The following is a 13999-nucleotide window of genomic DNA, read 5'->3' as shown; positions in this document are numbered from 1 at the left end:
AAATCGAGGGAAGTGCAGAACAGTTTGAAAGTATTGATAATGACATAGACCTACTGAATGGAACTCTCCATTCAGCTGGAGTCAATTCGATTCCCAAAACCTCAGGATTATTCAAGCGACGACCAGTCCCGTGGTGGTCTTCAGAATTACCTGTCTTGCATAGAGCCACCAGAAAATCTCTGACTAGATTGCGTAGACGCCGTACTGAGGAAAATTTGATAACATACAAAAAATGTAGAGCTCAGTTCTGTCTAGCCATGAAAGAAGCTCGGCACCAATCTTGGGTATCTTTTGTTTCCTCAGTCAACAGTAGAACACCACCATCTTCTGTATGGAGGAAAATAAAGAAGATTTCTGGCAAAATTTCCCCAAACCCACCACCAATGTTGAAGGTGAACTGTCAGTATGTGACTGAAGCAAATGATGTTATTAATGCCCTGGCTGATCATTTTTCAAATTTATCATGCAAGTGTGAAGGAGCTCCTGGTCAGCAGTATAGGAGCATTGAAGAAAAGAAAATTTAAAATTTTGCTACAGGAAGGGAAGAGTTATATAATTCTCCTTTTACTGAAAGAGAATTTGATTCCGCACTTGCTAATAGTAATGATACAGCCCCTGGACCCGATTGAATTCCATATGCAATGATTAATCATGTACATTTTAATAGAAGATTTATTGATTTTAAGCAAGGAATATAGTTATCCAAGTGTTTGGGAACCAGCCATTATTTTAGCCTTTTTAAAACCCGGTAAGGACCAGTTTTTAGCTGCAAACTATTGACCAATTGCATTGACATCTTGTTTATGTAAAATCATGGAGAAGATGGTTAATGCAAGACTGATGTACCTGGAAAAGATAGGTATTTTATCAACTATTCAGTGTGGATTTAGAAAAATGCACTCAACGACTGAGTAGTTGATACGACTTTGAGTCATCTATTTTTGGAGCTTTTACTTTCAAAAAGCACCATGTGACTTTTTTTTTTTTTTAACCTTGAAAAGGCATATGATACTACATGGAGATATGTTATACTGAAAACTATTCATGAATTGGGATTAAGAGGAGAGCTACCACTGTTTATCCAATCATTTCTTTCACATAGAGTTTTTCAAGTGAGAGTGGGGCAAACTCTATCAGAGAGTAAATGTCAGAAGAGGGAGTTCCTCAGGGTAATATGCTGAGTGTAACCCTGTTTGCACTAGAAATTAATGGGATACCCTCAGTCAATCCCTGGGATGTTCTCTCAACACTATTTTTGGATGATCTCTCCATATCATTTGTTCGAGCTAGAATGGCAATGGTTGAGAGCAAACTATTACTCGCAATAGACAAAATTATTCAGTGGGCTGATATGAATGGGTTTAAGTTTTCAAGAAGCAAAAGTACTATTGTACATTTCTGTCATATCCGGGGAGTACATCCAGACCCAGATATATACATGAAAGGTCAACGGATCCCATGTGTAGGGGAAGCTAAATGTTTAAGATTGATTTTCGATTGTAGATTGACATGGGTTCCACACTTAAAGGCATTAAAAGCTAATTGTCTTGAGACTCTGAATCTTTTAAAAGTATTGTCCCATACATCCTGGGGGGCAGACTGTAAAACTATTTTAAAATTATACAAGTCCTCAATTTTTCCAAAATTAGTTATTGGTGTGAAATATACTCCTCAGCCACCCCAAGCCATTTAAGGATATTAGATTCAATTCATCATGCTGGTATTAGATTGTCCTCATGAGCGTTTAAAACCTCACCTATCCCAAGTCTTCTTGTTGATGCTGGAGAGTTACATTTAGACCATTACCAAATGTCTTCTATTATATGGTATTGGCCTTTCAGACTGCAAGCCTTGTAAGGCACTCAACATACTTTGAATTGCACCCAAAATCTCCTCAACCTTACGGGTTTCAGTTAAAACTATTATTAAACAGTCTTGATATAATTAGAGGTAAGGTACTTCCATTTAAGATATTATCAACCCATCCGTGGAAGTTACCAGAGATATCATTTTGTAAATATTTTATTGGTGTTAAAAAAAACATGACTGAATTAGAAGTTAGGTCTCTATTTATGGAACATGTTGAAGAACATAGGGAATCAACTTTTATATATACTGATGATTCCAAATGTGATGCTGGCGTTGGATTTGGAGTATATAGTAGTTCTTTTAACTGTAGAGGTACACTTCTTCAAATATCTTCCATATTTACTGCTAAATTATATGGCATACTAACAGTTATTGAGAAAATAGCTTTAAAAAAGGCGGGCAATTTTACTATTTATAGTGATTCACGAAGCATTCTTCAACCTTTAGGTTTTAATTCTAGCAACCCTTTAGTTTTAAAGATTTTAGAGTGGCTTTTAATTATTTGCCTAAAAGGTATAACAGTTCGATTTTGCTGGTTTCCGGCATACATAGGTGTGTCTGGAAATGAGGAGGAAGATTCACTGGCAAAAAGTGCTGCAGCCGAGTTGGTACTAAGAAGGTATCCCATTCTTTGTAATGATTTTTTACCAGCAATTAAGAATTTTATTTATAGTAATTGGCAACAGCATTAGGATAGTTTAACCGAAAATAAGATGATAGAAAATAGTAATGTTATATCCCCATAGAGATATAATGGGATGCTCTGAAAATGGGAGACTACTCGGATGACACATAGAGGTTTTGCTGGCTGTTAGCTGTTAAATATCCTTGACAGTGAAGCATTTGTTGACTGAATGGCCCACTTATAGCACAGAAAGAAATAGATATCTGTTTGAGGCTTGGAGTGAAGATGACAGGCTCATCCTTGCCAAGATCCTTGGACATGTGTCGTACAATGCTAGTGGGATTTTTAAATATATATCAGACGCAGGTCTTCTTAATGCTATTCAACTTTTTTAACATATTTGCTTTTATGTTTCGAATTGAATATTCTTTTAATCTTTATTTATAATAAACAATATCGGTGTCAATGATCTTTGATATCAGGATGCCAGAGAATTTCAAATCAATCAATCAATCAGCCAAGAATAATGCCAAAGCCTTAAAATTTAAGGATGCAGGACATCCAGAAAAAAAATGGTAACACTAGTTAGATCTGGTAATGTAACGCATCTTAGTGCTAAATCACCACCTAAGACTATTACCAAGCCTCGTAATTTAGATTTAGTGCCTCTTGTCAAAAAGGCACCATCTCCTTCCATTAGGTCTGCCATACCATGGATGAACAGCCCAAAGCTCTCATCTCCTGCTGTATAATTGCCAGATCTTGGGGAGGAATCTTATGCTGGAGAACTAGTGGATGTACCGGTCATGATTGAGGTACACAATCCTCATAGCTCTTCATCTTTGTCGAAAAAGAGGGAGACCACCATCCCTCTCCCCCCAACAAGAAATAAAAAAATTCCCAAAGCAAATAAGTACAATATTTTTTTTTTTTTTAAAAAGATGATGACCTCCCAGAAATTTAAATATATCAAAGATTAATGTCGTGGTGCACCATCCTCCTCGACAAATGAATAAGAAGGCTGCTAAGAAAATCCTTAAACTAAGCTTTGCAAGAGCTACTTTGCCAAAAAGAATATCAGAGACGCCTATCAATTAAAAAACTCAGATAGGAGGACTTTAAGGAATCTTCCTTAAAGTAAACTTATTTTCTCCTCAATTTCAGTGGAACTGTCAAGGTCTGAGGGCTATATATGAAGAAATTAGGCTCCTCATTCATAAGCACTCCCCCATAATTTTATGTTTACAGGAGAGCAAACTTGATGATAATACTCCTTGTCCTCGTGAATATATCAGCTACAGGACACCTTATGATCAATGAGTAGGGAGCAATGGCGGAAGTCTTACATGCGTTCATCGAAAAGTTCCCCAAATATCTTTGTCTATTTCTACACTTCTGCAGGCAAAGGTTGTACAGATTGATATAGGAAGAAAATACATGATTTGTTCTCTTTACTTGTCCCCAAATGATAACATCTCATATGATAATTTATTAGAGGTGATTCAACAACTCCCTCAACCTTTTCTCTTACTGGGAGATATGAATGGTCGACATCCTTCATGGGGCGATATTATAGCAAACACAAGGGGAAATATTATTTCATCAATTGTTGAAAATAAAGATGTGGGACTCCTTATTACCGGAGAGCCCACACACTTTCATGTTCAGACAGGTATCCTATCATGCATTGACCATCCAGTTGCAAGTGCTAAATGCCTTCTTCATTTTGAATCGAGAACATTAGATGATTGGCATACTTGAGATCATACTCCAATTACCATAAATATGAACAATGGTCCACCCTTGCAGAGATTGCCATGATGGAACCTTGACAAGTCGGATTGGAATAAATTTCGGGAACTAAGTGAAATTGAAGGGAGTGCAGAACAATTTGAAAGTGTAGATGATGCCATAGACTTACTGAATGGAACTTTACATACAGCAAGAGTTAATTCAATTCCAAAAACCACAGGGTTATTCAAACGACAACCAGTCCCCTGGTGGTCTTCAGAACTAATTGCCTTGCTCAGAGCCACAAGAAAATCTTTGACTCGATTGTGTAGGCATCGTACAGAGAAGAACTTGATAAACAGTATAAGAAATGTAGAGCACAGTTCCGTCGTGCTATGAAAGAAGATTGGCGCCAGTCTTGGGTGTCTTTTGTTTCCTCCACTAACAGTAGAACACCACCATCTGCTGTGTGGAGGAAAATAAAAAAGATTTCTGGCAAATTTACTCCAAACCCACCATCAGTGTTGTAGGTGAACGATATGTGACTAAAGCAAATGTTGTAACCAATGCCCTGGCTGATAATTTTTCAAATTTTTTATGCAAGTGTGTAGTAGCTCCTGGTCACCAGCATAGGAGCATTGAAGAAAAGGAAATTTTAAATTTTGCAACAGGAAGGGAAGAGTCATATAATTCTCCTTTTACTGAAAGAGAGATTGATTCCGCACTTGCTACATGTAACGATACAGCCCCTGGACCCGATGGAATTCCATATGCAATGATTAAACATGTACCTTTTAATACAAAGTTATTTATGTTACGCATTATTAATAGAATATGGCTTGATCATAGTTATCCAAGTGTTTGGGAACTAGCCGTTATTTTAGCCTTTTTTAAAACCAGGTAAGGACAAGTTTTTAGCAGCAAATTATTGACCTGTTACATTGACATCTTAATTATGTAAAATCATGGAGAAGATGGTCAATGCAAGACTAATGTGGTACCTGGAAAAGAAGGGTATTTTATCACCTATACAGTGTGGATTCAGAAAAATGCACTCAACGACTGATATGTTGATACGACTTTGAGTCCTCTATTTGTGAAGCCTTTGCTTCCAAACAGCACCATTTGACAGTCTTTTTGACCTCGAAAAGGCATATGATACTACATGGAGATATGGTATACTTAAAACCATTCATAAATTGGGTTTAAGAGGAGAGCTACCACTATTTATTCAGTCATTTTTTTCTCATAGAGTTTTCAAGTGAAAATGGGGGAAACTATCAGAGAGTAAATGTCAGGAAGGAGGAGTTCCTTAGGGTAGTGTGGCGAGTGTAACCCTGTTTTCACTAGCAATTAATGGGATATCCTAAGTCATTCCCTGGGATGTTTTCTCAACATTATTTGTGGATGATTTCTCCATATCATTTGCTGGAGCTAGAATGGCAATGGTTGAGAGAAAACTACAACTCGCAATTGACAAAATCATCCAGATGACCGATATGAACGAGTTTTAGTTCTTGACAAGTAAAACTACTATTGTCCATTTCTGTCGTATCTGGGGAGTACATCCAGATCCGGATATTTACATTAAAGGTCAACGGATCCCATATGTAGGGGAAGCTAAATTTTTAGGATTGATTTTCAATTGTAGGTTGAACTGGGTCACTCACTTAAAGGCGTTAAAAGCTAAATGTCTTGAGGCTGTGAATCTTTTAAAAGTATTGTCCTATACATCATGGGGGCAGACCATAAAAGTATTTTGAAATTATACAAGGCCTTAATTTTTTCCAAAATTATTTATTGTGTGAAATATACTCCTCAGCCCAGTCACCCCAAGCCGATGAGAGATAGATTCAATACATCATGCTGGTATTAGATTGTCCACAGGAGCGTTTAGAACCTCACCTATCCCAAGTCTCCTTGTTGATGCTGGAGAGTTACCTCTAGACCATTACCGAATGTCTTCCATTATTTGGTATTGGATTAGGTTATAAAGACTCCCTAACTCTTCAGCCTTTCAGACTGCAAGCTTATGGCTTTCAGGTAAAAAAATTATTAAATAGTCTTGATATAATTAGAGGTAAGGTACTTCTATTTAAGATATCATCAACCCATCTTTGGAAATTAAACAGAGATACAGGGTATCTTTTTTAAATATTTAATTGGTGTTAAAAAACATAACTGAATCAGAAGATGGGTCTCTTTTTATGGAATATATTGAAGAACATAGGGAATCAACTTTTATATATACCGATGGCTCCAAATGTGATGCTGGCATTGGATTTGGAGTATATTTTGAAGAATTTTTCTTGTCTTCTTCCTTGTGTATCTTTGGCTCTCTCCTGATACTATAGTTGCCCCTTGAATGTTCTCTCGTACATTAAGTTTTCTTTACCGTTATCAATGGGAGAACTATTTTAAATCAACTAAACTTGTTGATAATAGGGTACACCATGCTCGTGACGTCAGATCGTAGATACGCACAGCATAAGCCTTACCCCGGCATATGATTGTTCTTTCCTCAAACGATGTGGGTCGAGATAAAATCGTTGTTGTTGTTGTGGATTAAAGCCAACAGTTCTTGTTGGCACAGGCCATTCGCTTGGTCGGCTCATAGGTAACCTGTAAAGATATATAAGGTTGGTTATCACATAAGAGGAAATATGAAAAGTTTTCAGTAGTAGAGATAGTTGTGGACAGGGTAAGGATGATGGTGGTAGTAATAGAGGGCCATCATTTCACGGATAGTGGTAGTTAGAAAGTAGGGGAAAGGTTGCAAGTGGGGTTGTCCAACCCTTTACTCCCTAGGGTCCCTGCAGAAAGCTTTTAGTAGTAGGTTAAGTTTAGAAAATACAGATGATGTGAGTATGGCCTTACGGTGAGGGGATGAGATGGTTAGATGCAAATTTTGAGGTTATAACCTTGGTGGAAGTAGTCTTGAAAGCAATTGTCCGTGTCTGTCTATGTTTTCAACAATTGCTTTTCCCAGTGTGGCTGCAGCTTGCCAGGCCTGTGGTGAGTTGGTGTCTACCCATAGATAACCTCTCAGCTGTGCTGTTTCTCTACACTCTTAGTAAGTAGTGCAGGAGGGCCTGTTGTGGTGTGACATCACAGTGATCACACGGTCTTTGAATGTTATCCAGGATTTCCCAGGTAGCCTTGTATCTCAGTCTGAGCCTGTGTAAGCAAACAGCCTGTTTTCTTGGGGTGTATCTGTCTATGGGAGGAGGTTCCAGCTCCGTGGCCCATTTGTACCATGTGGCAGAGGGAGAGCCATTCTCTATCCACTTGTGTAGCTCCTTGATTAGGTTGGCTTTGAATTGTCTTTACATTGGTTTTAATTTGTTTCAGTGCAGGCTGTATGTGCACCTGTACACATTGGATGTGTCTGGTGCATTTGGCTAGTTCTTCAGCCTTCTCATTCCCTGGTATCCCGATATGACTGTGAATCCAGTTTAGAGTTACATGTCTATCTCTTTCATTGTGTTGATATAGGAGTGATTTGATATCAGCTAGCAGGGCCTTGTTTTCTTTAGTTTTTTCCTATTGCAAGGCTTGCATTGAGGTTTGCGAATCAGTATGTATGACTATTGGTCCTTTCTCATTTTCAATAGAGTATTTTAGTGCTTGTTGTATTACAACAAGCTCTGTCTGCATGGTGGAGACATTGTTGGATGTCCTCCAGCAGGCTGTGAACCTGCTGGAGAAAACTGCAGCTCCGGCTGTTTGGGTTCCATGGTCTACCGTACCGTCAGTATAGTAGATCTGTGCCCCAGTTGTTTCTGCTAAGCGGATTGCTGCCTGATTATTATTATTATTATTAAATGCTAAGCTACAACCCTAGTTGGAAAAGCAGGATGCTATAAGCCCAAGGGCCCCAACAGGGAAAATAGCCCAGTGAGGAAAGGAAACAAGGGAAAATAAAATATTTTAAGAAGAGTAATAACATTAAAATAAATATTTTCTATTAGAGATGCAGCCTGAGCTGCATCTTTAAGTTCCTCAATTGTGCAATCTTCCTTTGCCCTTGGAAGTTTGGTGTATCTGTAGGTTGCTATTTGCTTCTTCCAAGGTGGAATGTGCTGTGCACCCTGTGCCGAGTCTAGACTTAGCTGCAGGATATCTTCGGTTAGGCTCAGGCTCTTTATGTTGTTGCTATGGTCTTTGCCATAAGAGCTTGGGGTTTGAACCTCAGGGTGCTTTGACAGTTCCTCTCTTACTCTTTTTTTGGTTATAGAATCTCTGTCTTAGAGGAACACCTTTGCAATTGAGCTTGCATTTCTTAGTGTAATTCTGTCCTTAAGGGATGGTAGTTCAGTCTCCATCTTTAGGTTGCACAGTCTTGTCCATATTGGAGTTCCTAGCATGAGCCTCATGGAAGTTGTTGCTGTTGCTGTTGTCTGACAGGACGAGAGGGCAACCTAGGTCTCTTCGTCTTCCTCTTTGGTTGGGGACCCTCACCCGGGGAAGACTTCTCTTCGCCGAGATGCCCCACTTCTGGAGAAGATTCTTATTCTCCGTGGCGGCCTTGTCGACTACTTCCTTGACCACTTCGCTCGGGAAGAGGTCTTTTCCCCAGATTTTAGAGGTTATCAACTTCCTGGGTTCGTGTTTCACTGCAGCCGAAGCAAACACGAACTCCCTACATGCCCGTCTGGCTTTCACAAAGCCATATAGGCCCTTAACCAGTGTAGCCAAATGTGATTAGGCGATGACCATGTACATATCTGGGGCTCTGTTATCACTTGCCACTGCCTCCAAGGTAATCTGGAGGGACAGAGATGCGGCAAGTTTCTCCTTTGTCTCTTGCTCCCTTCGCAAGAAAAACTCAGACAACTTAGGGAGGTTTTCACTGAACTGACGTCCAGCAATATCCGCCTCCAGCTTCCCAACTGAGAAGGTAAGGTGGATTTCTTTCCAGTCGTTCCTGTCCGTAGGCAGAGCTAGGGACAAGGGTCTACACTCCTCGAGTGTAGGGCAAGGCTTGCCTGCGTCCACCGCCTTCATAACTGACTTAAACCCTTTTGCCGTAAAGGGAAAGGCAAGTTTAGCAAGAGCAAGAAAAGAAGGGTGTGTCTTGCTAAGGGCTGGCACTTTCGAATTAGTGAAGCCCTTTTCTTTCAGGCTACTTGCCAACAGAGCATGAGCTTTTTCATGGTCAAGCACTATAACCTCTTTTGGTTCTGTCTCCTCCTTGGAAACAGGTTCCGCCTTCAGGCGGACGAAGCAGTCTGGGTAAGACTTAAAACTGGGCCAAAAGTCAACTTCCTCTATGAGGACAGCCCCCAGCTTCTCGGAGATGAAAATCTTCCCATTGATGATAGGCATGTATTCCGCATGCCTCCAAGAGTTCACGTCAGAGCAGGGAGGAAGATCTTTCACGTTGAGTCTCCTCTGAGACCCACAGAAGACGTAGAGGGTACAGGTTCTGGGGCCGGAACCGACAAAACGGACTCTGATTCGACGTCGTCCTCTTCAGTCTCAGGAGCCAGGGTAGACTCCTCTTCTAGACCTCCCGCTAGAAGGTCTTTTTCGGTGTCCTCGGACACCTCCGATATCCTCTCATCTAGGTGGATGGCCTTCATCACGTCAGAGACGTCCGTATATACGGATATCTGGACGCAAGGGATCTCAGGATGAGGCTGGGGTATAACAGCATCCACAGATGCCATAGGGAACAGACAGGCACGCATCCGTTCATTCGGAAGGTAAGGCCCCGTGGCATTCTTCTGTAAGCCACGAACCCATCTGCACAGCTTACTCCGTGCTGCGTCCCTTGACTCCGCTGTCTTGGGGTCATCAAAAGCCTCAGTAACCAAGGCCTTGCACACATTGCAGTCGTGGGGGTCCCAGTACTTAAGAGATCCCTTGGAGATGGAGCAAAGAAGTCCTTACTCCTCACATTGCAAAAGAATCTCTAGCACTTGGGATAGTCCTGTAAAGAGAGGAAAACTAAATGAGTATGCGGTAGTTCATCTCACCTGATAAACTATATAAATATTATTATTAATATTTTTGCATATTTATTGCATATAGCTTAGGATAGATAAGCTAGAAAAGAAATAGGAAAGACACATACTTGTGTTTCCCGTCCAGAAAATTGCTACGACCTCCCCCAAAATTAAAACCTAGAGTTTTCCTATTCAGGAAACCCAATGGAAAAAGTCTAACCTGTAAGGATAGGTAAGTGTAACTTGACACTGGTTTTTCCAAAGGTTTTAATAATGAGGGTAAATTGTAACTGATCATCTATCAGTATGTGGAAAGAAATCTTTTCTTTACATATATAATTGGTCTTAACAATAGACTGTGCATGGATACACAGGGGTATGTTGGAAAATAACTACTGTATAATATATACTATAGTTTTCTGTCGGCAGTATGATCTATACCGCAAATATACTGGCTACTGTATAAGCATATACTGCAGTTTTAGCTGGTATGTTGCCGGCTATGTTAGCACCTGGCGGCACAGTCCAGCCGGCACCTTGCCAGTTGGGGTAGTGTCGGCACACCACTCCCGCCGGCATCTTGCTGGCTGGGGTAGTGGCCGGCAGCGTCAACCTGGCCGGCGTCTGCTGGAAAGGTTAGTCCCACCGGCTAGTGTCTGCGGACCGGTCCAGCTGGCGTCTTGCCGGCTGGAGTAGTGGCCGGCACCTGTCGGATAAGTTAGTACCCGGTGGCACTAGCCGAGAGAGAGAGAGAGAAAGCAAGGATTGAAGGGTACCTTAGTAAATGTATATTGACAGTAATAAGGGTGTAAGTACTCAGTCTTACTGCCTTCCTCCAGAATGAGGGTTCAAATGGAAGGGGAGAATGTATCATTCAGGCTTCCACCCAAACACAAACCATTGCCGGACTCTGCCGGCCACTGGTATGAGATTGGCAGTCCAAGAGAGGACTGAAGAACACTACAGTATAGGGGTCTCCCGCCGGCAGCCGGCCCAGCCAGCACAGCTTTCCCGGAGCCTTACATCCATAAGGAAATGCTGAGCGACTAAGCCACTGCATGTAGGAGCCCCGGCCGGCCCTACAACTTGCCGGCAAGCGGAGAGATTGTAGGATGACGGCCAAAGGGTTGCGATGGCTAGGCCATCACTAAAGGACAGAGGGGGGAGGGAAAAGGGTCCTGTATGAGGTGTGGAAGGAGCCGGCAGGGTTGCCGGTCCTACCACACCCCTAAGAAACTCTGTTTCAGTATCAGCGCCATCCTAGGCGGCAGGAGAATATCTATTCTCCAGCCTAGGGTCTGCTAATACAGTTAAGGGGACGACGGCAAACGTGCCGCCTTCTCTCAACAGGGGAGAAACAGAGTTCCAGTACCGGCGCCATCCTAGGCGGCAGAAGAATGTCTATTCTTCAGCCCAGGGTCTGCGAGCACAGGACTAGTCTACTAGACCGCAGGGAGAAGGTGGCGGCATCATACAACCACTTCAAGTGCGGCCTAGGGAGGTCTAGCCTCCTATGCCGGCAGTCTAGTCCAGCAGGGGAATGACTATTCACCCTGCCGGCCGGCCACCGGTACAAGACCATATACTCTGAGGTTCTGACCGAAACCCAAAGCCTGGCATCTGCCGGCCAAGGGAAGAGACAGAACACCCTAGCCTAGTCATGTCTGAGTGTCTACTCAAGGCAAGACCAAATAGGGTTGTAGCCTAGGGCTACGCTCAGAGGGAAGGAGGGATTACCCTTGAATCTCCATAGACGAGTATCGGTTTATGTAATAATTCTAGGAGATATCTATCTCCGCCTGAATTGATAAAACGACACACGAGGGTAACCGGGGAACATGTATGAAAGTATACTAAAGCCACTAGGGTAGTAGCCTAGCGGAGGGTGAGAAATGACTACCTTAGTCGCCGAAATTCTCTCGTATACGATCTTAGAAGAGGAATATATATATGCAATCAATGTATCTTACACGTATAAATTGCCTAAATAGCCTCATTTAATTGTTATTACACCAGGAAAGTCTAATATATCATGCATGAAAGTAAACTCAAACGCATAGGCTTGGAAGCCTAGCGCAAGCAAGGTTCGGTTACCTAAATCGCTGAAACTATCAAGAATACAATCGGCATAATATAATTAATTCCTAGCAATGAAGACTGAATAGCTCCAAGATATTCATGCTATTCAAACTGGGAAAGTTTGTTCAGGCTAACTAAATAACTCCTGCGTAATGAGCTCTTTCACTTAAATTAACCTAATTTCACTGTGAGGCAAGAGCTAAAATTTATACAATGTAAAGATCGAATACTCAACTTTCCAGAGGCAGAAGAGGCTGGAGATTGCATGATAAATCCAAAAAGTAGAGCGTACACGAAAGAGAGACAGAGAAAATCACCGAGCTGTAGCGCCACACTTATAGGAATAAAACATGGCGGCAACATACAGTGCCATCTGGATGCTCAAGTAGTAACGGGGGAAGGGTAACCTTGATACTGGCTCCCCTTCAAAATTTTGCCACTTTCCCCCTCGAAGCGAAAACGCTATTCGGGGTGAAGATTGCTATCGTATCAAGATATACGTCCTCTGATTTATGCGATATCCTAAAGAGAAATTTTAAGGATATTTGTGGCAGAAGTTAGAATTCTGGAGACCTAAAGGTAAATTATCTGGGAATATCACTGTAGTCAAATATACCCTAGGAAGCTACTTATAGGAACCTTCCATCAGGACGACATGGCCTGAGCCCAAAACACAGCAAGAAAGTCTACCAAACGGTGTTTTCTCTTACTATCGCATTCAAAGGAAATCACCAAGAGTTTTACAATCCTCAAATGTTGCGAGCAATTTTGCCACGGGACATGCATATAGGCAAGAAGTGTTCAAGTAAATTTTCTTTACAATCAATTCCCTGTTGTCAGGTGAGGTGGCTTTTCCACTAGCCTTCAAGTTGACCACTATCCCTCAATCCAGATTAATATGTAAATTACCAAGATTCATTGGAATAGATAAATTTTTCATTCTAAATACTGCCATTTCAAGTTATATACAGTATTTACATGTGCACCTCCCCAAAATATAGTGGGCACATAATTAAAGATAAGACTTGACTGATAAATAAATGCAATTGGCAGTGGTAGATGCAAGCACTCTGGTGGCTAGTTTGAAATGCAGCACTTTTTTCTAGTTTGCAACCAAATTAATATAGCACAAGATTATTAGGTAAATATTGAAATAGTAATTTTGATTACAGAAAATTTGCTTATTATCAAGACTATTTGAGTTGGTATCATTGTTTGTAGAATAGGCTTGATATGTAATTTGGAGGCTTAATGAATCTTGTTATTACAGGCTTGCCCAGTTCTATTATGCCACTTCGGAGCTTGTCCAAAAGGCCATCAACACAGCCATAGCAGAGAGAGAGAAGTGGGAACGAGTCCCCCTTAATGAAAAATTCGACATGTGGTTAAAGGTCATTATCACTCTACTGATGTGTTTTTAAGAGTCCAACATATAATCAGACTTACTCTCAGAGTATAGAAAATTTTCATTACATTAACTGAAACCTGACATCAGGTAGTTTTCTCAACATTTGATAATGCATTTTACTACAACTGGTGACCACATCATGTAGTGAAAGAAATTTTGGTAAAAGTCAATATAACAATTATACTTTCTGGGCTCGAACCTGTGCCGGCCAGTGAATAAGCTCCTATTAGCACTTATTCTTAGGTAATTTACTGCTAAATATACCAGAGAAAAAATGTAAAGGAGTGCTAGGTTGACTAGCTCGCTCACCTATTGGTGTCGGTATGGAATTGGGCG

General features: G+C 41.1%; 1 protein-coding gene across 1 annotated transcript in view; it reads left to right on the top strand.

The window, feature by feature from the left end:
• Window positions 1–13999, top strand: part of LOC137657143 (delta-1-pyrroline-5-carboxylate dehydrogenase, mitochondrial-like) — a 190127-nt gene that overhangs the window by 120702 nt on the left and 55426 nt on the right. Inside the window, exon 4 of the mRNA XM_068391497.1 lies at window positions 13526–13646. Coding sequence (XP_068247598.1) covers window positions 13526–13646 — 121 coding nt within the window. The remainder of the gene's footprint in view (window positions 1–13525; window positions 13647–13999) is intronic.

Source organism: Palaemon carinicauda, chromosome 18 (genome assembly GCF_036898095.1).
Source record: "Palaemon carinicauda isolate YSFRI2023 chromosome 18, ASM3689809v2, whole genome shotgun sequence".
Classification (NCBI taxonomy): Eukaryota; Metazoa; Arthropoda; class Malacostraca; order Decapoda; family Palaemonidae; genus Palaemon; species Palaemon carinicauda.
Note: the sequence above shows the minus strand (reverse complement) of the source record. Positions and strands in the feature narration are given on the sequence as shown.